This window comes from Labeo rohita, chromosome 8, assembly GCF_022985175.1.
Source record: "Labeo rohita strain BAU-BD-2019 chromosome 8, IGBB_LRoh.1.0, whole genome shotgun sequence".
Lineage (NCBI taxonomy): Eukaryota > Metazoa > Chordata > Actinopteri > Cypriniformes > Cyprinidae > Labeo > Labeo rohita.
Genome location: NC_066876.1, coordinates 26,628,105 through 26,650,253, shown reverse-complemented (window position 1 = coordinate 26,650,253; position 22,149 = coordinate 26,628,105). Strand labels below are relative to the sequence as shown.

Below are 22,149 nucleotides of genomic sequence, written 5' to 3'. Positions count from 1 at the left end.
AAAGTGTCTACATTTTAAATTCCAAATTAATTGTTTTTAAATCAAATTAAATTAAACTAAATTTTAAATGTTACATTTTAAATGAATTTTAATTACTAAATTGTTTATTATAAAAGTATGTAAAATAATATATTTATGTCTAATTTTTTGCTTTTTTGGTGTGGATGTCATTTCTTAAAAGAGGAAGGTGAAAAAAACATAAGCCCTAAGAAATGCAGATGTTCAATATGAAAATAATGTCTTATTTGGCATTTTTGTTTACTCAGCCAATGAGATGCACAGAAACATAAACAGAGAAGGAGGTCTAGTACGCACATCAGGTTTCAGAGGCCCAAGGGTAAGAAATTCACTTACCCTTTCAATTCATTAATATTGCATTGATGTTTGTCACTTAAATGAAAGGCTTTACTATCTATTGATAGTACTGTGTAGTTTACATACCACTTTAAATTGATATTCTTAGATATACTAAGATATTCGTAAAAGGTTAAAGAAAATTGTTACAGTACAATCATACAATAACACTGAATACAGTATATCAGTATAGCTAGACAGTTGGTTTGGAGAAAAGTCCCCTTCTCTATTTTCTAATACTGTGATTCTCACCCACATGGTCATCTCAGGCCCACTGCTAGCCTTTATAGGAAATTGAGTTTGCAGAGGCATTATTCAATTAGGTGTGGAGAAGAGGAGAAAGAGGGTCATTTACCTCCAGTGAATGGAGCTTATGAACAAGAACTGACTCACTGTATGACACTGAGAGAGAAATATTATCCCGAAAAGAGGAACAGGATTACAAGAATTATTTAATAATACCAGTGCTAGAGAGAAAGAAGGAACAGTACTGACACTACGTACTCTTTTTTAAAATTTCAGTGTATTTGCTGCACTTTCTTCCACATTAAACTGTTAACTTGTTTATTTTATGCGTCTGTGTTATATAAATTCAAAAATGCTGTAGCAATGATATAATCACTTTACATTACCGACAGTAGAAAGGGAGAGAGAGAGAGAGAGAGAGAGAGAGAGAGAGATGTAGTTGCAGTGAAGCAATATTAGCTAAGCTCTTATGCCCCCCAGTGGTTGCTGTAAGTCTGTACAGAACAGATAGATAGATAGATTATCTATATATTATATTATATTATATTATATTATATTATATTATATTATATTATATTATATTATATTATATTACATTATATTATATTATTACAATGATCTTTTAGGGGTATCCAGGCACACCTGGCTTGCCAGGTCCTCCAGGTGAAAAAGGAGACAAAGTATGTATTAACTAATATTATCTGTACATTTTTAATAAGTCTTGTTTTTTCGGTAAATTAAATCTTGTCATATTAATTTTACAGTCAAAAGAATGAATGCTTTAATACAGTAGGTGTTTGGGTGTCACACAGGGCTATGCGGGAGTGATGGGCCGGACTGGCCAGACAGGGTACAGAGGACCAATCGGACCACCTGGCATGCCTGCTATTATAGTCTGGTACACATCAGAGGAAGAATGGCAAGCATTCAAGGTGCATGACAATATTTTTGCTCATTTTTATATTTTGCTACCATTTATTCTGAAAGCATGCATCTTAAATAGCTGATTCTGTGAATAGTTGAAATTCAAATACTGCGTACATGTTTACAGTCCCTAAAAACACTATGTGTTTCTTAATTAGACTTTTCATTTTGCTTCCAGAAAAAGAAATTCTACAAAAAACTAGTGTCGTTGTGGCCGGTGAGTTAGTCTGTTTGACCCCTAATGAGAGCTTTGCTTGAGTTGCATCAGTATACTGCAGATCAAAATCTTTTTTTCCCCCCCTTTTCTTTAGAAAGTAAAAGGATTACCAGGACCTTTGGGACCAAATGGAGAGCATGGACCACCTGTAAGTATAAATATATTCTATAACATACAGTTGAAGTCAAAAGTTTACATACACCTTGCAGAATCTGGAAAATGTTAATTATTTTACCGAAATAAGAGGTATCATACAAAATGCATGTTATTTTTTATGTATCACTGACCTGAATAAGATATTTGACATAAGACTTTAACATATAGTCCACAAGAGAAAGCAATAGTTAAATTTTATAAAAATGACCCCGAAAGTTTACATACACTTGATTTTTGTTTAGTGATAGTTGTTCATGAGTCCCTTGTTTGTCCTAAATAGTTAAACTGCCTGCTGTTCTTCAGAAAAGTCTTTCAGGTCCCACAGATTCTTTGTTTTTTCAGTATTTTTGTGTATTTGAACCCTTTCCAGCAATGACTGTATGATTTTGAGATCCATCTTTTCTCATTGTATGATGCTGAGCCAAATAGACGCGCTCAGTGCTTTTAGCCTATATCACAATCATTCAGTGTTTTCAGCCACATAAAAATAATGTTTTAGACATTTAAATGAATTACTGGCAAAAAAAATACATTTGTTAAATACACACTGATGTTTGTGAGTTTGTTAATGCACTGGTGTGTGAGAAAAGCGGCAATAATCCATTTAATTAAAATCTGACAACGCATTTTATTCATATATAGTACCCCGATACAAATTCAAAATGTTTTCAACCCCCAGCTCCTAATGCATCGTTTTTCCTTCTGAAGCATCAGTGATTGTTTGAACCTTCTGTGATAGTTGCATATGAGTCCCTCAGTGTGAAAAGATGGGTCTCAAAATCATACAGTCATTGTTGGAAAGGGTTAAAATACGCAAAAATGTTGAAAAACCAAAGAATTTGTGGGACCTAAAGGCTTTTCGGAAGAACAGCTGGTGGTTTAACTGTTCAAGACAATGGACTCATGAACAGCTATCACTAAACAAAAACACACTGTTTCCTACAGCTGTGGACCATCCAGGTAACAACACAGTATTAAGAATCAAGTGTATGTAAACTTTTGAACAGGGTCATTTTTATAAATTCAACTATTATTTTCTCTTGTGGACAATATGTAAATGTCTTTTATGTGAAATACCTTATTCAGGTCAGTGCTGAATAAAAAACAACATGCATTTTGTATGATCCCTCTTATTTTGGAGATTCTGCAAGGTGTATGACTGTCAATTGGAACCAAATTCCATGTAGCTATGCACTCTGTATGTGATAATACAATATTTTTACTGTTTATTTATCTATTTTTAGGGGCCCCCTGGAGTTCCAGGCAAACAGGGGAGGAAGGGAGAGCAAGGGAAACACGTAGGAATTTCTATCTATTCTCTTCATCATGAAAAATGCTAGGTCACTGTTACATAGAGAAACATGTTGAGTAGTTTCATAGAAGTGTGATCAAACCATGTGGAAGCTTGAGATGGGTTAAAAAGAATTTGACAAGCTCAATGGGTCAACAAGCATCAACAAGCGTGAAGTCAACAAGAGTCACGTTGTTCAGATTTCAGCTGATTCAAAAGCAAAAGCAGTCTGTGTTTGACTCATGCAGGCTTGTTGCCATTCAAGAGCAGTTTAATCTTTGGCATCAAGGGAGAAGTGTGATCAAGATGACATTCATCTGAACGTCTGTTGGCTGCCTCCTCATTTACAAGCTTTTACACTTTTGTAAATTAAATAATTATTTAACCGGTTTTATAAATCTTACTCATCCCATCTTCTCATAGTGCAAACTGCCACTGATGACAAATAGCAAATCTTGTTTCTTGGCTGTGATGTAAACCAAACACTGACTAATATAAAGAAAAGAAAACTTGCTGTTTCAACAGGAAATGCAACAAGAGCATAAATAAAGTACTCGTTGGGATCATTTTCCAAGATCACATTTAGTTCAGATCTTTTTAATGCTTAAAAGCTTAAATGAGTTATGGATCTGTTCTACAACGAAGATGAAACTCTCCAGTATGTATAAATATTGATAAGGAGACTAAACCATGTGCTATACTATTTCTATCTTTTGATATGTACTAGGGACGAATAGGACCAGTTGGAATACCAGGGCCACCTGGGAGACCAGGACCAGAGGGCACAGCTGGGAAGGATGGGGAGACGGGCCCACCAGGACCACCTGGGGAAGATGTAAGACTTACGGGAATCTAAATGCTCCGTATCTTTTCGAAGTGATTTTAGCTGTATAATGCATAATAATGCCTATAATTGCATACAGTTGTCTGTGTGTGTTTTTTTCTGTAGGGCCCTAAAGGTTATGCAGGAGAGAAGGGCAGTAAAGGGGAGCTGGGTGAGTGGGTAAGAATGACCAGGGTTTTTCTATGAAAAAAATGCAATAACTAGGCCCTCATGGAATCTGTGCTTACAGAACTCATCCATCATGCATTTAGTTCTGCAAATCCTCTGACACTTATGTGCCAGCTATTTTGACAATGTATGTTTTATAGCATTGAAATATATTCTGCAAAAGTCTGTAAATTCCATTTGGGCCTTGCCATAACATAATCTAAAATCCAAGACCAAAACAGGGGTCGACCACTGTCCACACAGTGTGTTTATTTGACATATCAGCCATAAATAAAAATAAGTTATTGATTCTCTCACATTCCATATTCCACTATTTACATTTAAAGAAACTGTATCTGATGTGTTCAGGGTGATCTTGGCGAACAGGGGCCTCAAGGAACCAAAGGAAGGAAAGGAGAGAAGGTACAGTAAAATGTCACTCCTACTTCTCCAGATTTTCAGCATATATTATAATATCAGTGACCAGCCAACTTTGTTTCTTTAGGGAAAAAAGGGACAGAAGGGCCTAGTTGGGGTAGTAGGATATATTGTGAGTAACATTTACTTTGTTTGTCATTTCTTTGAGGCAGTTAATCTGTCTGTCTGTATACAGTTGAGGTCAAACGTTTGCATTCCCCCTTCAGAATCATTAAAAATGTTCATTATTTTACCAAAATAAGAGGGACCATACAAAATCCATGGTATTGTTTTAGTACACAGTAGAACAGTTTACATGTAGTTCACAAGAGAAAATAATAGCTGAATTTATAAAAAATGACCTGGTTCAAAAGTTTACATCCCCTTGATTCTTAATACTGTGTTGTTACCTGAATGATCCACAGCTGTGTTTTTTTGTTTAGTGATAGTTGTTCATGAGTCTCTTGTTTGTCCTGAAAAGTTAATCTGGGGGATGTCTTCTGGGAAACATGTAACTATCTTCTGTAGCTTCTGAAGGGCAGTACTAAATGAAAAATATGATATTTAGGCAAAATAAGAAAAATGTAGGCCTACACATTTCAATTTAGTTCAGAAGTTATTACCCTGGCTCTTAATGCATGGTTTTTCCTTCTGGAGCATCAGTGAGCATTTAAACCTTCTGTAATAGTTGCATATGAGTACCTCAGTTGTCCTCAGTGTGAAACGATGGATCTCAAAATCATACAGTCATTGTTGGAAAAGGTTCAAATCCACAAAAATACTGGAAAAACAAAGAATTTGTGGGACCTGAAGGATTTTTCTGAAGAACAGCAGACAGTTTAACTGTTCAGGATAAACAAGAGACTCATATTAATTTAATTTAAATTTAAAATGTCTTTTTTCTATTTTAAAAGATTTTAAAATATAACTAATTCCTGTGATGGCAATGCTGAATTTTAGAGTCATTACATGAAGATATTAGGTCAAAACAGTTCTATTCTTTATCAAACAATATCTTTTCCATACACAGGGGCCACCAGGACCTAGAGGACCACAGGGATTCATGGGGCCACCTGGTCCAACTGTATGTGCTAAACTATCATTTTTGTTGTCTTTACAAAAAAGATGAGCAATCAGATTATTTTTGTAATGCTTTCTGTCACAGGGACATACAGGAGATTCTGGGTTCACTGGATCACCAGGACCACCAGTATGTTACAAAAACTTAAATATCTCATTTAAAAATTTAGATCACTTAATTGCTTAGTTAATGCAAATCATCACTCAATTCTGAGATGTACAGAACTTGACCTTTGACCTCTCTTTACAGGGTCTTATGGGGCCAAGAGGGTTGAAGGGAGTTCCAGGTGTCAATGGACCCCCTGTAAGAAACACTCTGGTTTTTACAAGCTCCATTCCAAACTTTTTGAATCTCCTTAAACATCAGTAATAACAAATGACTTGGAAAGTCGTAGAGATTCATAAGTCAAACAATTGACTAGTACATAATGCTGATTCTCTTTTTTAGGGACAACTTGGAGAGATGGGGCCAAGGGGACCATCTGGCAAACCAGTAAGTCAGTCTTTTATTTCCAAATTTAAAAAAAAAATATTCTAAAAACTGAAGAAATTAGTCAAATGACATATATTACAGGGAGAAGAAGGACCTGATGGTATTATCGGTATTCCTGGTGTTCCTGGACCACAGGTGCTGTGGACTGTGCATTTCATCTTTCTCAAATCACATGTAGTTGCTTTCATGTGGACATACAGTATTTATGTATAAATAAACATGTAATCATGCTAGAAAATGTGGAATATGACCAAATTCTTATATTAATCTGAATATTTATTTGCTTGTCAATATAGTCATTGAGTCTGTTCTTCTCTCTTCTCCTCTCTCAAACTACTACAACTTCTGTTCATCTAACTAGACTCATTCATTATGTTACATAATCTATTCAGGGGAAACCAGGGGGCGATGGACCACCAGGTCAAAAAGGAGACCCTGTATGTGCATGTCATTTCATAAAAGCTTTGAAATTACAGTCACATTTGAAATATTATTTAGGAAATAAAAGAGTTTTGCATTTACTGAGGCATACGTATTTCTTGTTCAAACAGGGAGATGTAGGAATTGAGGGAGACATTGGGAGTCCAGGACCACCAGGTATAAAAGTAAGTTCACTCTTCATCAAGAATTACTTACAGTCTCTTTAGATATCTCTCATATTCATTTGATACCCCAGTGGGCTTCTTTGGTAGTGCAACAATATATGTAAAAACACAATCTTGTTTCAGGGTGCCAGTGGAAAACCAGGAAAACATGGACCCTCAGGTGATCCAGTAAGATTACTTCAAACAGCTCCTTCATATTTTAAATGTCTTGTTGTGAGACACTTTTACTAGGTTTTGGAGTTTAGTTAGTGAGACTAGACAATTAATAGATAAATAAAATTCAAATTGTGATGTTGGCTCTTGCAATTATTAAAGCTTCAATTTTAATATTAAATTATAATTTAAATAGTTTAAATATACAGTAAACACTTTCAGTGTGTTGTGAAAGCGAATATGCCACTTTATTATTTTTAAATGTAATTAGGGGTTTAAACGTGTAGTGCTGAAACAACAACGTCACCATGGCTTGCCCCAATTGGCCTGACGTGGGTGCTAAGAACTCAAAAGTATGAAATCGCTCATAACTAATAAACCATTTCCTTGGCTCACGCCATACAAAATACATGCCTCAGATTCGATCATGAGCAAATTTTTGGTGTATTTTGGATTTTTTTGCAAAACCTACTTTTGCAAACTAGTCCTAGGTTTTTTCGCCCAATCAGAACCAAATCAGTGCAGAAAGATTGTCTGGAGAGCGACTATCAATAATTATCAAAAAAAAGTTGAACTTTCGACTCACTGCCACAAAGGAATGCCGAAATGTTCAAAATGTTCTTTTAGTAAAATGCCTATAACTCCTCAACGGAATGAGATATCGCCAAACTCAGAACACTTACGCAAGGGATCAATCTGAGGTCACAGGGCAAAAATCGCAGTTGACCACTTAATATCGCTTGATATCGCTATAAGAGGAAAAAACATAAAAATGGCTATACGCAACCCTTTGTCCTATCAACATGACAGTCACTGTGCACAGTCATATTTTAAAGTGGCACAAGTGTCTGTAAGGTACTGTATCTCAAAAAAACATGGCCATCATTGGTCAATGAAGTTTGAGCACCTATTAGACAAGGTTAAAGGAGGCTGATGGGAACGAAACTGGTGGGCCCAAAGGTCTGTGAGAAATTTGAAAGAAATCATAAATGATTGTGCATTGCGAGGTTTTTTGCACATACACACGATATTTGTATCATATGATGGAACTCCACATTCCCGGACAACTTTGCCTCTAGAACCACTGCTGTCAATCAAATTGTTTGTTAAATGACTGAGAAGATGTAAAGAACCTACTTTTGCAAACTAGTCCTAGGTTTTTTGCTCAAAAAACACTGCAGTACAATTTTCTGGACAATCTCTAGGTCAATAAATTATCAAATAAAGTTAAAATGTAATCTTTGGGAAGCTATAACAAGTCATTTAGAAAAGGGGCTTGTCCAAATTTACCCAAAATCCTATAAAGCCTAAATAAAAACTCCAAACTTCATGAAACCTGCTGAGCACATAAACAAGCATGCAAAGTTTTAAGGAGATTGGACCACCGCTGGTGCTATAACAGTCATAAACATTAAAAAACAATACATTTTTAAGGTTAATTATCTGGATTTGCCAAAAATGCTTTTTAAAATAATTGATTTAGAGGTGGTTACAGTCTTGCTAAATTGTCTTTTTTCATATGCTCTTAAATGCCTTAAAACACTTGAACCCGGTAATCGCTGCTTGCAGCTATATTTTAATGCTGTTTTTGTTGATATCTAAGCAGCAGCATGAGATGTTGAGAAGTTGATATGAGATGTATAACAGGTCAAATGGCAAAATACTGGCTATTTATGTGATGCTTGAGAAAATTATGTAATGTTTTTGGTGTAATTGTGTTTGTTGTCATCTGACTGTAAACTTCAGGGTCTGAAAGCACAGCGTGGAATGAAAGGAGACTCTGGCCAAAAGGGAGATCAAGTGAGTTCACTAAAATATTTATAAAAGCTCTGGCCAAGTAAACAACATTTATTGTAAGCCAGATGCACTCACATTATTTGTGGTTTCTCTTTGTCAGGGTCCTCCAGGGCTGCCAGGTAAACAGGGATTCAGAGGTCATGGAGGGCAGTCTGGTGTACAGGGAGAGATTGGCCCCACTGGACCTGCTGGTTTACCCGGGCCTACGGTGAGCGGTGGCTACTTTTAACTGGTAAAAAATGACTTACCGAAAGCCAGATGCTTTGTCATTGTATTGCTTTTACATCAGGGCTATGATGGATCTGTTGGAGATCCAGGGAGACAGGGAAAAGATGGACTTAAGGTACAGTACTGTAATTCTCTATTTGTCAAAGGAATCTAATATAATGTGATATTTCATAAATATTTCACAGTTTTCTTATATATAAATGGAACTTTTAGGGAGAGAGAGGCCTACCTGGTATCCAAGGTGTTCCTGGACCACGAGGTGACAAGGTGATTGCTCACAATGTGTTTAGATTTCACATACATAAATGATTTCAGTAAGACAACATTATTTTACTCCATAAGGGTCGGACTGGCCAAGGGGGATTTGCTGGTTTTCCAGGACCTCTGGTGAGTATGATTTCTTAAGTAAAGTTGCAAGTCATAATTACAAGGGCAAGGACACCAGTTATTGAAATGAGATGATTTTAAGTAGATTTGTTTTATAATAGCACCCCTAGTGGTAATTTTGGAAAAAGTATTTAAGTGGTTTGTTACTAAGACTGACATACTATTATAATTGTTGTTCATATTTTGAAGTAGATTGTATTTTTATTATTTTGGTTTTAACTTTGTCATGTTTCTGTCATTTCTATTAGTGTTTTAAAAATATACCTATATAGTTTTAGCTTTAGATCAGTAGATTTACCATTACCTATGACTGTTATCTAAACCCACTGTTACGTTTGACCAGTAGGTGGCACTGCAAACAAATTTACATGGTATTCACAGACCACTGTGGCAATAATACACTTCACCAAAGGTTATTTATTTATTTATTCATTACCACAATTCTAGAGCCTAAATATTTCCAGCCAGAAAATGGAAAATTTTAAGAAAACTAAAATATAAGAAAAAACAGATGCCTGTGTACCTTGGCCAAAAAAGAGAAACCTTATTTCCAAATGTTTATAGGGGGAGATGGGAAAATCAGGAGAACCAGGACCTGAAGGAGAGCCCGGTATTAAGGTTCCCTTGTACATCAAATTATTACCTTTTAAATTTAAATATAACGTTATTTTGTAAGGTTTGATCATGATTTCTTTATATATATATTTTTTATATATATTTTAGTTATATTCACACACATGGCCTAATTAACCCTACATATCAGGTTGCTTACATTTTTCATTTTTAATGGGACAGGGCAGACTAGGAGTCCCTGGAGGAACCGGATTTAAAGGTCAAAAGGTAAACTGAGTTTCCTAACGATTAGTCAAATACTATAACACTGAATGTCAGAACAAACTTAGCATAGCATTGATTAACTACAATGTAGACTGAGGTGGATTAGCATGCATCATGTTAGCTTAGCTAAGTCATGATGTTTATTATCATTTAGGGACTGCAAGGTGCTTTAGGGAGTAGAGGACAGGACGGCACTCACGGTGCAACTGTAAGAGCTACACATACACAATTTTAAATAGAATGTCCTGTTAGTTTGCTTTATTAGCCACTGAGAGTACTTTGTGTTACAGGGATCGATAGGACCACCAGGGTCAGATGGAGATAGAGGACTTCAGGGTCCCCGGGTAAGATTTCCTCTTATTCTTTTATGCTTTGGTAGACAGTCTTTACAATGACATGGACAAAGCAATTGATTAAATCTGTTGTGTGGACAGGGTTTACAGGGAAGGCCTGGTGCACCAGGAATCCAAGGTCCCGTTGGAAAAAGTGTGAGTTTTATTTTCCTTTCCTGATTGACAGGATTTCCAAACCCTTCAGTCTATTAGTTACGTAACTCTCCATCTTGTGGTATATTTAGCTGTTAAAAATGTCATAGTTTGCCAATTCTGACATTACTGTCTAAGAATATGACCTCCAGCACAATGCTTTGAAATTACTGTTTAAAGGGGGAACCAGGGAGCCGGGGTCTCGCTGGCAAACCCGGAAAGCCTGGAATTGGAGTAAGCAATGATTTCATAAAATTCCAACCTGTTTTTTTGTATTACATGACACCCAGTTCTTTAGCATAGACTTTGTCCAAATTTGGATATTTGTTTTTTTCTTTGCTCTTTTATTGCAATTGGCAACGGATTTTATGTGGCTAGTTCAGTCTTGATAGTTTTTTTTAATGTATTGTGTTGTGGTCGGTTTTCCTCAGGGTGTCAAAGGCAGAGAGGGTTCAGTGGGCCGTCATGGCAGTCCTGGAGAGAAGGTTAGTGGTTTTTTAAAATATACCAGTCAAGTCATGTGATGACCCATATGATGACAAAATGTGATGCAATAAAAAGCTGAAAACATTATTAGCCAAGTTTAACAGTACTCAGCAGCAGAAGCAAAAGTTTCCTTTCGTCCTTGCATTTAAAATCAAACTTTCACAAATATGTCAGTTCTGATCTAAACACATTTTACAATCTCTTCATTTGATATCAGGGGAAAAATGGCCCTGAGGGGCCCAAAGGAAAACATGGTCAGCCAGTAAGTGCCTTTTAGGTTGTATATGTTTTAAAATGTTTTATTCATCCATAATCATTTATAACTTTAGGCTATAAAACTCTAAATAAATTTCTCTATCTAGGGTCTACGAGGCCTACCAGGAGAGAAGGGCTACAAAGGACCCGCGGTAAGACATACATTTGACACACATGCACTTTTTTGCACTCTTTTCATCATGATGCAATAGCAGTAATATTGATATGTGTTTAACCAGTTAGTAATGATGAAACATTTGTAAATGTAATCTTCTAAAGGGCCCACAAGGAAACATAGGTCAGTGGGGTGAGCCTGGTCTGCAGGGACCGGTAGGAAATAAAGGGCCCAGAGGACCGCCAGGGCCGCATGGAGTGGCTGGGTACCCAGTACGTGTTTTTGGTTTATTTGATTTATTGTTGTGAGGACTGAGGCAAGGATTCAGCTCTAAGTACCTATTGTGTTCTTTCAGGGTAAAGATGGACCAACTGGACCCCTCGGACCACCAGGAGATAAAGGCGATAAGGTAGGCTGTTTTTTCCCCCTAGTGTTATCTTTATTATGTAAAATGTGTTGGCTCTTCCAATGTGACCTTGTGTGAGACCTTTTCTTTTTTTATTAATGTATTGTAAGGGACTGAGAGGAGCCAGTGGACTGAAGGGAGTTGCCGGTATCGATGGTGAGGAGGTAGATTGCTTATGAATCTTGATTATTTGCAGTAGTTTGTCTAATTCAATCACTATGAACTTCTTTATTGTTTTTATATTCATATAATGCAAAGATATTTGCTTTGATTCTCCTAAATAGTTGGTTTCTTGAGCACCAAATCAACATATTAGAATGATTTGTGAAGGATCATGTGACAAGACTTGAGTAATAGCTGCTGAAAATTTAGATTTGCCATTAAAGGAATAAATTACGTTATTTTTAGATGTAATAATATTTCACGATATTGCTGTTTTTACTGTATATTTAATTAAATAAATGCAGCCGTGGTGAGCATAAGAGGTTTCTTTCGAAAACATTTAAAAATCCTGCCGATTCCAAATTTTAGTGATAGAGAAATTATATTAAATAAGATTTAAATATTTTTTTTTTTAGGGCCAAGTGGGTGAAATTGGACCAGTTGGACCAGTAGGAAGTAAAGGCTTGCCTGTGAGTACAATTCTCTGTTGCTGTATGTTTCCCATCTTCATTTCATATATGTACGTTGTGTTATGGTGTTTTATGTAAATGATACACAGGACAGAACTGTCGGTTGTAGGGTGAGAAGGGTAAAGAAGGATCTTTTGGTGATCGTGGCCCAAAGGGAATCCAAGGGGAGAGTGGAAATCAAGGACCACTTGGAGTCCAAGGACCAAATGGACGAGAAGTGAGAATATTGATTTGATTTTTTTTTAGTATTTCACAATACCATAAATTATTACCATAAAGATATTGTTTGTTTGTATTATTTGTTAGGGGTTGAGGGGCGCTCCAGGGCAGAAGGGAGATCCTGGATCCCCTGGTGAAAAAGTGAGTTTTTATTGAAGTTTGCACAGGTGTTTGGGTGAAATACTCAAATGCATTGAAATATTCTTATTGTTGAATATGTTTTTGTGTGTTTTTGTTTTTTGCTCAGGGTCAGCCAGGTTTGAGAGGTGACTCTGGCTTGGTGGGAAAGTACGGTCCCGGAGGGAACATGGGAGAATCTGGTGAAAAAGGCGATAAAGGTCTACCTGGACTTGTTGTGAGTACAACTTCCTCTTTTACAGCCAATGAAGCCTATGAAGAAATACATATATTTTGTTTATTCAATGTTTTATGGATATCATAGGGTGAGGCAGGAACAAATGGGCCTTCAGGTCCAAATGGTGCTATTGGCATACCGGTAAGTTAGGTTGGATGTATTTGATGTATTGTCTGTTTTCGGATATACATTTGACATTAATTTATTCCATTCAAATTTAGGGTTTGCCAGGAAAAGAAGGATTTGTCGGACAATCTGGAAAACAAGGACCAAAAGTATGTTTTTTTATCATTTTTTACTGATGTCCTCTGATGCCATATCTACCAAAATATCTGTCTTGTGTGTATTTTTTCTAAGATGAGTTATTCACCTATGACTTACTGGTGATAGGTTTGTAGGTAGATATGATATCTATTACACTATCATATGAGTAAGTGCATCTGTTGTTTTTGCCCCCTGTAGGGAGAGCCTGGAGTTAAAGGGAAGCCAGGTGGCACTGGGAGGATTGGATCAGTTGTAGGTTTTTACTTTTGAAAATGGAAGCATTTTTTTAAAAAAAGAAAAAGCTGTTTGGTCTTACTGACCTGAATTTGGTATGTTGTTTACAGGGTCTTTCAGGACCAAGTGGGAAGAAAGGAGAGCTTGGAGCAAAAGGAAAAATAGTGAGATAAATAACACTTTGCACCCAGATTGGTTTCCATTCTAACAAACAAAATATGAAGCACTGACCATTTAAAACAGGACAAAGGGATTTCACATTGGCATACAGTGTGTTTAAATGTACAGTGTTAACATATCTGAATGATCTGTGCTCCTGTTTAGGGCCTAGTGGGTCAGCCAGGAGCTGTGGGTCTTCGTGGACTAAAGGGAAAACCAGGATCTTCCGGACCTCCTGGAGAAAAAGGAGTCAAGGGTCAGCCAGGGCCAAAAGTCAGTGGTTCAATATTTTACTTGCTTATCATTTACTGCATGTTTTATGACTAGAATATGTTGTGCATCATTATATTTTAATGTCTGGACAAGTGTTTTTGTGATACTTTCACACAGGGAATAAGCGGTTCTCCTGGAAGCAAAGGAAGTAAAGGTGCTGCAGGAAAGCCAGTGGGTTTATGCATTTTTTAGGATTTTATTGTCTTGATAATTTTCAACTTTACTGGGGTTTGTTCATATTTTGCCAACACAAACAAATAAAAGTTCATGAATATGATTTATTGTTATCTAGGGACCTCAAGGACTAAAAGGGAAACAAGGCAAACGTGGTCTCCCTGGAACACAAGCAAGTATCCCAAACAGTGCCTAAAGCTTTCTGACTATTTCATGACTGTGCCAAACATATTTGACTTTTACACTAACTCCATTTAAGGGACGTAGTGGTACAGATGGACTGCTGGGAGTTATAGGCACTGAAGGCGACCCAGTGAGTAGCTTGCCCTCATTCACTATTCACATTTTATAGTGGTGTTTGCCAATGCAAAACTCACCACCACAATGTTAGGGTCATTTCTAGGTGTTCTGGATCAAGTAGAGTATAAAATCGCTTTATGGCAATTGGCAGATTTATCAAGAAAGTGAGCATTTACTACCTTATTGCACAACTTCCAGGGTGACATTGGATTGCGAGGACCTCCAGGGAGGCCGGGTCCTCCAGGTAGTGCTGTAAGTACACTTGTTTTATACAGACTATTTGAACGATTTATTATAAAGCATGCCAGTTATATAATATGGTCATGATTTGTGGCATTGTTTTAAATACAAATTTTCAGGGTGCCCCAGGAACACCAGGTTTGCAAGGAAGTCAAGGACTACCTGGACCAAAGGTAATTTTCACTCAGACTCTCAAATAAATGGTTACTATTATAGTCAATTTACCAGCCTCTTCATCACAGGGTGCTGTAGGACCAAAAGGGAAACCAGGGCCCACCGTGCTGATAGGACCAAAGGTACATCAAATCAAAGTCATTGTTTTGCCTTCTACAGTCCATAAGGATTTTAAGTTATTTGTTATTTTTTGTTACATTTTAAGGGGATTCTGGGACTTCAAGGTGAAAAGGGAGACGTTGGACGGAAAGGACCAAAGGTATCACTGTAACCACTGACTACAGACAATTGCTCTAGCATTAACAAATAAAATCAAATTTTTTGAAAAATCAAATTTTGTTGAAAATTTAGAATAAAACAATGCTAAAAAGTATTTTTTTTTTATGAGTATACTGTATCATGTAGTATGATATAAGAGAATATGGAACACTCATGCTTACAAAGGAAAAACCACTCTAGTTTTCTTCAGAGGACAAAATTGAGCCCCAAAATATGCAATTTGGTGCAGTAGCTGATATTTCTATGGCCAAGATGTAATTGGAATTATACTAAAAGACCTTTCACTTGCTAAAAAGTATGAATCAGATGACAGAAAGCAAATAGTAAATTATGTGCAGCAGGTTTTTAAGCATTGCTTATTGCTCATTAATGCAACTTACAGGGCCTTGTTGGTATTAAAGGATTACAAGGGCCTATTGGACCACCAGGAGCAAAGGTAAGTTCAAATGAAACACACAAAGTACATCAAAAAACAACGAGTTGCTTTTTTCACTAGTTATAATTGTTTTCCTTGCAGGGAAAGCAAGGTGCTCCAGGGTACAAGGGACGGCCTGGGCCAAAAGGCATACAGGTAAATAACTGCCTGCAGTATAACGGACATATTTATTGTCCTTTTGTTTCTTTATTCATAAATATGTTGTTTGTTGCAGGGTGAAGCTGGTGCTCGTGGGCCTCCTGGTGGCAAAGGATTCCCTGGTTCACCTGTACGTTTCTTTGTAAACTAGCTTGCAGACCAGCTTTATCTGGTTTAGAACAATGGCATAGATGACACAGATTCTTGTTTTGCTCTACAGGGTCCATCTGGAAGGAAGGTGTGTACTGAAATTGCAGGTGTGATTGTCATTTATATAGCTCTGCTTATCTTTGCCCCGTACCTGAACCAGGTAGGTACAGCATAGATGCAAATCTTATTATGGTCAGGCTGATCTACAGTGCCCTGCAATGTTCAAACGGCAATGTACAGAAGGGTCACACTGAAACACAGAAAAGATGGAATTTAAAATGATTTACACCTCAAAATATATTAAGTTAGCAAGTTATAAATTAGGTTAATGAAAAGAAAAGTTATGGTGAAAATCTTCTAGGTCACTAATCACAAATAAGAAAATACCTTATTGCAAAGAAGCATTTTTACTGAAAATGTTTTATGGGTCTAAGATTTTTTTTTCTTTAAACCTCTTTATTTATAAACACTGCTATGGAAGCCCATTTCCGCCACTGAATTAAAAAATGAAAAAAGGTAATTGTGACTTTTTATCTCACAATTCTGACTTTTTGTCTCAGAATTACGTGATACAAATTCACAGTTCTGACTTTTTTTCTCCAAATTTAGATAATATAAATATAATAGTTAAAAGTCAGATTTGAGATGTAAACTTGCAGTTCTGAGAAATGAAGTCAGAATTGTGATATAAACTCACAATTGCGAGTTATAAAGTTTTGTGAGATTAAAAAAGTCCGAATTCAGAACTCAGAAAAGTCAGAATTACGAGTTTTTATCTCATAATTCTGACTTTATAACTCTAAATTGCAAGTTTATATCTCACAATTCTAAGAAAAAAAGTAAAAACTTGCAAGTTTGTACAATGCAATTCTAATGAATAGGTATACATCAATGAATAGGTATACAGAAATGAATAGGTATACATCAAATTAATTTAAAAAGACTTTTAGGAACATTTTTTCAACCATTTGCAGACCTATTTCTATTTCTATTCCTGTTTCTATTTCTTTCTATCTTTCTTTCTTTTTAAAGGTTTCCCAATCTGAGTGTTTCAAAACGTTTATATACTGTACACAGTCTGATCAAACAACAAATGGCCATACAGTTTTTTATGTGTGTTGAATAAAAACAACATAATATCCACAATATAAAACAGATATAACCACTCACCATTGGACAGCCAAAGTTTGACCTTTTTCATAAAGCTCAATAAGGTTAAATGTACTTTCTTAAGCATTTTTCATATCAACAGGGTATGAAAGGAGTTCAGGGAATATCAGGAAAAAAAGGCTTGAAAGGTTGGAGAGGACCACCTGTAAGTGAAATATTTTTTCTGCATGTGACTTGAATTTCACACTTTACCTTCATACTTTTTTTATTCCTTTTTAAGAGATTATGTGTCTTAATCTGTTTATATTTTGACTCACTCATCATCTCACAAGGGAAAACCAGGTATTCCTGGCCAGCAGATACCAGGGCATCATACTCCACCTCCTGCTCAGAGAAGAGGATCACAAAATGTTGGTACAAACTCAAGCAGTCAACCTTGGTTTGTTGAGCCCTAAAACACACTTTTATTGTCAAATATAAAGGGAAAGGTGGGGTTGGGTAGCAGAAAGACCTAAGATAAAGGTTTTAATATATTAACTGATTGTCATTGCACATTCTTTTCAGAAAGCAAGGTTATTATCCAGAAAGTCTCGATTTCATGACCCGGAAAATAGCCGCTCACAAGGCACCAAAGACAACCCAGCAACCACCTGCAGAGAGCTGAGTCTCATCCAGCCTCAACTCAGAGACGGTGAGCAGAAAACCATGTGGAACTTCAGACCTGAGAATGTGGTCTTTGTTTTTAAAATCATAAAAGAAGAACATTTTAATCCACTGTGGTCCTGTGTTCATAGGGCACTACTACATTGACCCTAACCATGGATGTCCATTTGATGCTCTCCGTGTGTTCTGTAATTTTACTGCTGGCGGTCTAACTTGTGTGTCTCCTATCCAGTCTAAAGTAAGACGATTTTCACAGTCAGTCTTCTTTGGTGATTCTAAGACACGTAAACTGATGTTTTTCCTTACTCTAAGATGCCCAAAAGTGGGATTAAAACTGAAATATATTATAGAATAAGAATCTGGAAGACATTTATCGCCCATTATTATTACACTTTTTAAAGTGATGCCACATAAGGTACCAGCTAGACACAGAATATAACAATAACATACGGACACATGCACAGTTGTTTTGTATAGATATTCTGTTATATTGAATATAATGCTATATCTGTGTTAAATTTGTGGTGTTTTAATCAGATTTCAGGCTTGTGGCCATCAGACAGATCTAAAAAGTGGGTTAGTGAGCTTGACAGAGGCTTGAAGGTAAATGACTGACCTTACTGGAATTCATAAGCTGATGTACAGTCAGTTGAGGTCAAAAGTTTACATACACTATGCAGAATTTGCAAAATGTTAATTATTTTACAAAAATAAGATGGATCATACAAAATGCATGTTATTTTTTTATTTTATTTAGTACTGACCAGAATAATATATTTTACATAAAATATGTTTTTTATATTTTTATTTTTTATTAGTCCACAAGAGAAAATAATAGTTGAATTTATAAAAATGACCATGTTCAAAAGTTTACATACACTTGATTCTTAATACTGTGTTGTTACCTGAATAATCCACAGCTGTTTTTTTTTTGTTTTTGTTTTTAGTTTTTTTTCTGTTTAGTGATAGTTGTTCACGAGTCCCTTGTTTGTCCTTAACAGTTGCTGTCCTTTGGGTTTATTTGGGTTTCAGCGTTTTTGTATGAACCTTTTCCAACAATGACTGTATAATTTTGAGGTCCATCTGTTTACACTGAGGACAACTGACAGACCTAAATGCAGCTATTACAGATGGTTCATGCTCACTAGTTCTTCAGAAGGAAAAATTATGCACAAAGAGCCAGAGGTGTAAACCTTTGAACAGAATTAATTTTTGCCAATATAAGTTAAATCTACCCTGATATTCAAGTTCAAAAAGTTTTCACCCTGGCTCTTAATGCATCATGTTTCCTTCTGAAGCATCAGTGAGCTTTTGAACTATGTATAATTGCTGCATATGAGTCCTTCAGTTGTCCTCAGTGTGAAAAGATGGATCTCAAAATTATACAGTCATTGTTGGAAAGGGTTCAAATACACAAAAATGCTGAAAAACCAAAGAATTTGTGGGACCTGAAAGACTTTTCTGAAGAACAGCAGGCAGTTTAACTGTTTAGGACAAACCATGGACTCACAGCTGTGGATCATTCGGGTAACAACAAAGTATTAAGAATCAAGTATATGTGAAGTTTTGAACGGGCCATTTTTATAAATTCAACTGCTATTTTCTCTTGTGGACTATGTGTAAACATCTTTTATGTGAAATATCAGTAACACTTTAGAATACAGATCCGTCATTAATGAATAACTACACAGGAACAAATGACTAATGCACTATTAACATTCTAGTAACTACTATTGACTAACAAGAAATTCTGATTAATGAATCAGCAAGTCATAGTGCTCAGTTGAACATGGTAGTTCACTATAAGCTAATCAGTAACTACTATTTTTTCATATCTCCCAAAGATAAGAACTACTATATACATGTTTATTAATGTGAATGATGCAAAATGTATAATTAATTCTAAAGTAAAGATCATAGTAACCCAATATTAATGACTCGGGTAATACCAAATACTTCAGAAGGAATTACTATTTTTTGGATCCATATTCTAAAGTGAAGATCATGATAACTCTCTAGTAATGACTGAAATCATTGTAAGCTATTGAGGTATATGTAAGGTTTTGGATAATAATGACTCAAGTGTTACTACATACTTCATAAGGAATTACTAATTATTTTGATCCGTATTCTAAAGTGAAGATCATGGTAACCCACTAGTAACGACTTAAGTGTTACCAAAGCCATTGGAAGTATAACTATCCAGAACCTTACAAAAACCTCAATAGTTTTTAATGACTTTAGTCATTACTAAGGAGTTATCATGATCTTCACTTTAGAATATGGATCCAAATAATTAGTAATTCCTTCTGAAGTATTTGGTAATACCCCAGTCATTACTAGTGGGTTACTATGATCTTCACTTTAGAATTAATTATACATTTTGCATTATTTACATTAATTATGAACATAGTAGCTCTTAGTAGTTCTCTGGAAGATATAAAAAAATAGTAGTTACTGATTAGCTAATAGTGAACTACCACGTTCAACTGAGTGCTATGACTTACTGATTTGTTAATCAGAGTTTCTTGTTAGTTAAAGGGGTCATCGGATTCCCATTTTCCACAACTTGATATGATTCTTTAGGATCTTAATGAAAAGTCTATAATATACTTTGGTTAAAAATTCTCAATGGTTGTGTAAAACAACGCCCTTTTTTTCTTTGACAAAATCAGCTCTGCAAAAATCATCTCATTCTGGTCGAGGCTGCTTTAAATGCAAATGAGCTCTGCTCGCCCCGCCCCTCTTTCTGCGTGGAGAGATGAGCCTGTTTACTTTAGCCGCATGTAGCTGCGTTTAGCCGCTAAACTTGCTAATTAGCACATTATTAGGAAGGGCGATCGCAAAGATTCATAAAAAACCCTTATACTCACTTCTGCTGTAAGTGAAGCTGGACACACCTCAATCAGAGATATTCTTGTCTAACTTACATCCCTGCTCTGGCATCGAAACAAAGAGAGCGGACTGTTACAGCTGATCTGAGGTAAGACACTCATGTCAATCAACTATCGTGTGAGCGGCCTCTGTGGGTGTGATGCCACAACGACAGGCATCTGAGAATGGCTCGATTTGAAAAAGGGAATATTATTTTTACAGGTTAATTAAAAACCACTGCATGGATTTTTATCATTATAGGGTAGATTTGTACATACACTGCCAACACACATTAATGTTCAAACAACATGTAAAAGTGAACTTAGCATCCGATGACCCCTTTAATATTAGTTACTAGAATGTTAATAGTGCATTAGTCATTTGTTCCTGTGTAGTTATTCATTAATGACGGATCTGTATTCTAAAGTGTTACTGAAATATCTTATTCAGGTCAGCACTAAATATAAAATAACATGCAATTTGTATGATCCCTCTTATTTTGGTAAACTAATTGACATTTTGCAGATTCTGCAAGGTGAATGTAAACTTTTGGCCTCAACTGCAATTTCTTGTTAATTTACTAACTTGCTGGGTTTTTTGTTTTGGAAACAATGATGTGAATATCATTATTTTATTAAGAAAGACAGGCCTCCTAATGAATGTCTGATTATTACTCTCCACAGTTTGAGTACAGAGATCTTGATGTTGTCCAACTGCGATTCCTACGGTTACACAGCAACTCTGCCACACAAAGCATCAGACTGACATGTCCTAATAAACACAGCCTGACTGCTGAACACCAGGATACCACCAAGAGGGTGTTACGGTTATGGGGCGACTCCGATCAAGAAATCCATTCATCCCATGTCATCATATTACAACATGGTTGTGAGGTTAGAAGTAATCTGAGGGCATATAATTAGACACTTGACAGCTTTTTAAAATGAGAAGTTTCCAACAATGGCACACAACCAAACCATGTAACGTAAAGTAAAGCTATTCCATAACAGGAAGTCACCCAAAAGTATTTTCCCTGCCTTATCTTTGCAGATAACAGCACAGGTGAGTGTTCTGGGGAATTCAGAGGCTCACAGAGGAGACATGCAACTACTTCCCATAAGAGATGTTCTTTGGCAAGCTGGAGGAGAAACCTTGCAAGGAGAAGTGAGCGTCGTCCTCGGACATTTGTGCTTTTTATAGCATCCTTCCAAAAATAGATGCTGTTCACAGAGAACCTAGGAGAACTCCATTGTTCTCAGCACATACTGTACAATTAGAACTAATATTGTATTATAGTGTGGAGTATGTCATGTTTAGTTATTTACAACATTTGTTCTCTGGGTTTAAATTTTTTAGATTTACAGTAGACTGCAATAGTGGTGCAATAACTGTGTGTGTGCATGTGGTAAGTTTATTTAGACTTAAGTGGGTTGTGAGTATTTATGATAATGATTTATGTATGCAAAGTTGTAAGAATTTGTTTCAAAGAAGAAATGTGTATATTAAATGTGTTTACACCTTAATTTTTTTTAACTGTTATTAAACAATAAAA

The 22,149-nt window shown here is 36.0% G+C and overlaps 2 protein-coding genes across 2 annotated transcripts in view; both read left to right on the top strand.

The window, feature by feature from the left end:
* LOC127169387 (collagen alpha-2(XI) chain-like) overlaps nt 1–8,720 on the top strand; it is a 15,602-nt gene extending 6,882 nt beyond the window's left edge. The window contains exons 4-22 of the mRNA XM_051116733.1: nt 267–337; nt 1,227–1,280; nt 1,413–1,532; nt 1,703–1,741; nt 1,836–1,889; nt 3,142–3,195; nt 3,916–4,023; nt 4,138–4,191; nt 4,549–4,602; nt 4,685–4,729; nt 5,627–5,680; nt 5,762–5,806; nt 5,927–5,980; nt 6,125–6,169; nt 6,251–6,304; nt 6,531–6,606; nt 6,721–6,774; nt 6,898–6,942; nt 8,674–8,720. Of these exons, the coding sequence (XP_050972690.1) occupies nt 267–337; nt 1,227–1,280; nt 1,413–1,532; nt 1,703–1,741; nt 1,836–1,889; nt 3,142–3,195; nt 3,916–4,023; nt 4,138–4,191; nt 4,549–4,602; nt 4,685–4,729; nt 5,627–5,680; nt 5,762–5,806; nt 5,927–5,980; nt 6,125–6,169; nt 6,251–6,304; nt 6,531–6,606; nt 6,721–6,737 (998 nt within the window). The 3' untranslated portion in view covers nt 6,738–6,774; nt 6,898–6,942; nt 8,674–8,720. The remainder of the gene's footprint in view (nt 1–266; nt 338–1,226; nt 1,281–1,412; nt 1,533–1,702; nt 1,742–1,835; nt 1,890–3,141; nt 3,196–3,915; nt 4,024–4,137; nt 4,192–4,548; nt 4,603–4,684; nt 4,730–5,626; nt 5,681–5,761; nt 5,807–5,926; nt 5,981–6,124; nt 6,170–6,250; nt 6,305–6,530; nt 6,607–6,720; nt 6,775–6,897; nt 6,943–8,673) is intronic.
* Nucleotides 8,674–22,149, top strand: si:dkey-21p1.3 (collagen alpha-1(II) chain). The gene is made up of 45 exons (XM_051116729.1): nt 8,674–8,727; nt 8,825–8,932; nt 9,014–9,067; nt 9,166–9,219; nt 9,295–9,339; nt 9,683–9,751; nt 9,904–9,949; nt 10,135–10,179; nt 10,331–10,384; nt 10,467–10,520; nt 10,611–10,664; nt 10,842–10,895; nt 11,093–11,146; nt 11,365–11,409; nt 11,510–11,554; nt 11,682–11,789; nt 11,873–11,926; nt 12,034–12,087; nt 12,502–12,555; nt 12,665–12,772; nt 12,862–12,915; nt 13,022–13,129; nt 13,217–13,270; nt 13,351–13,404; nt 13,592–13,645; nt 13,738–13,791; nt 13,952–14,059; nt 14,177–14,230; nt 14,352–14,405; nt 14,493–14,546; nt 14,732–14,785; nt 14,893–14,946; nt 15,016–15,069; nt 15,153–15,206; nt 15,609–15,662; nt 15,744–15,797; nt 15,877–15,930; nt 16,021–16,038; nt 17,203–17,265; nt 17,393–17,470; nt 17,625–17,751; nt 17,855–17,961; nt 18,261–18,326; nt 21,281–21,490; nt 21,648–22,149. Exons 2-45 carry the CDS (start codon nt 8,865–8,867, stop codon nt 21,795–21,797), a joined length of 2,964 nt encoding a protein of 987 aa, XP_050972686.1. The 5' UTR covers nt 8,674–8,727; nt 8,825–8,864; the 3' UTR covers nt 21,798–22,149.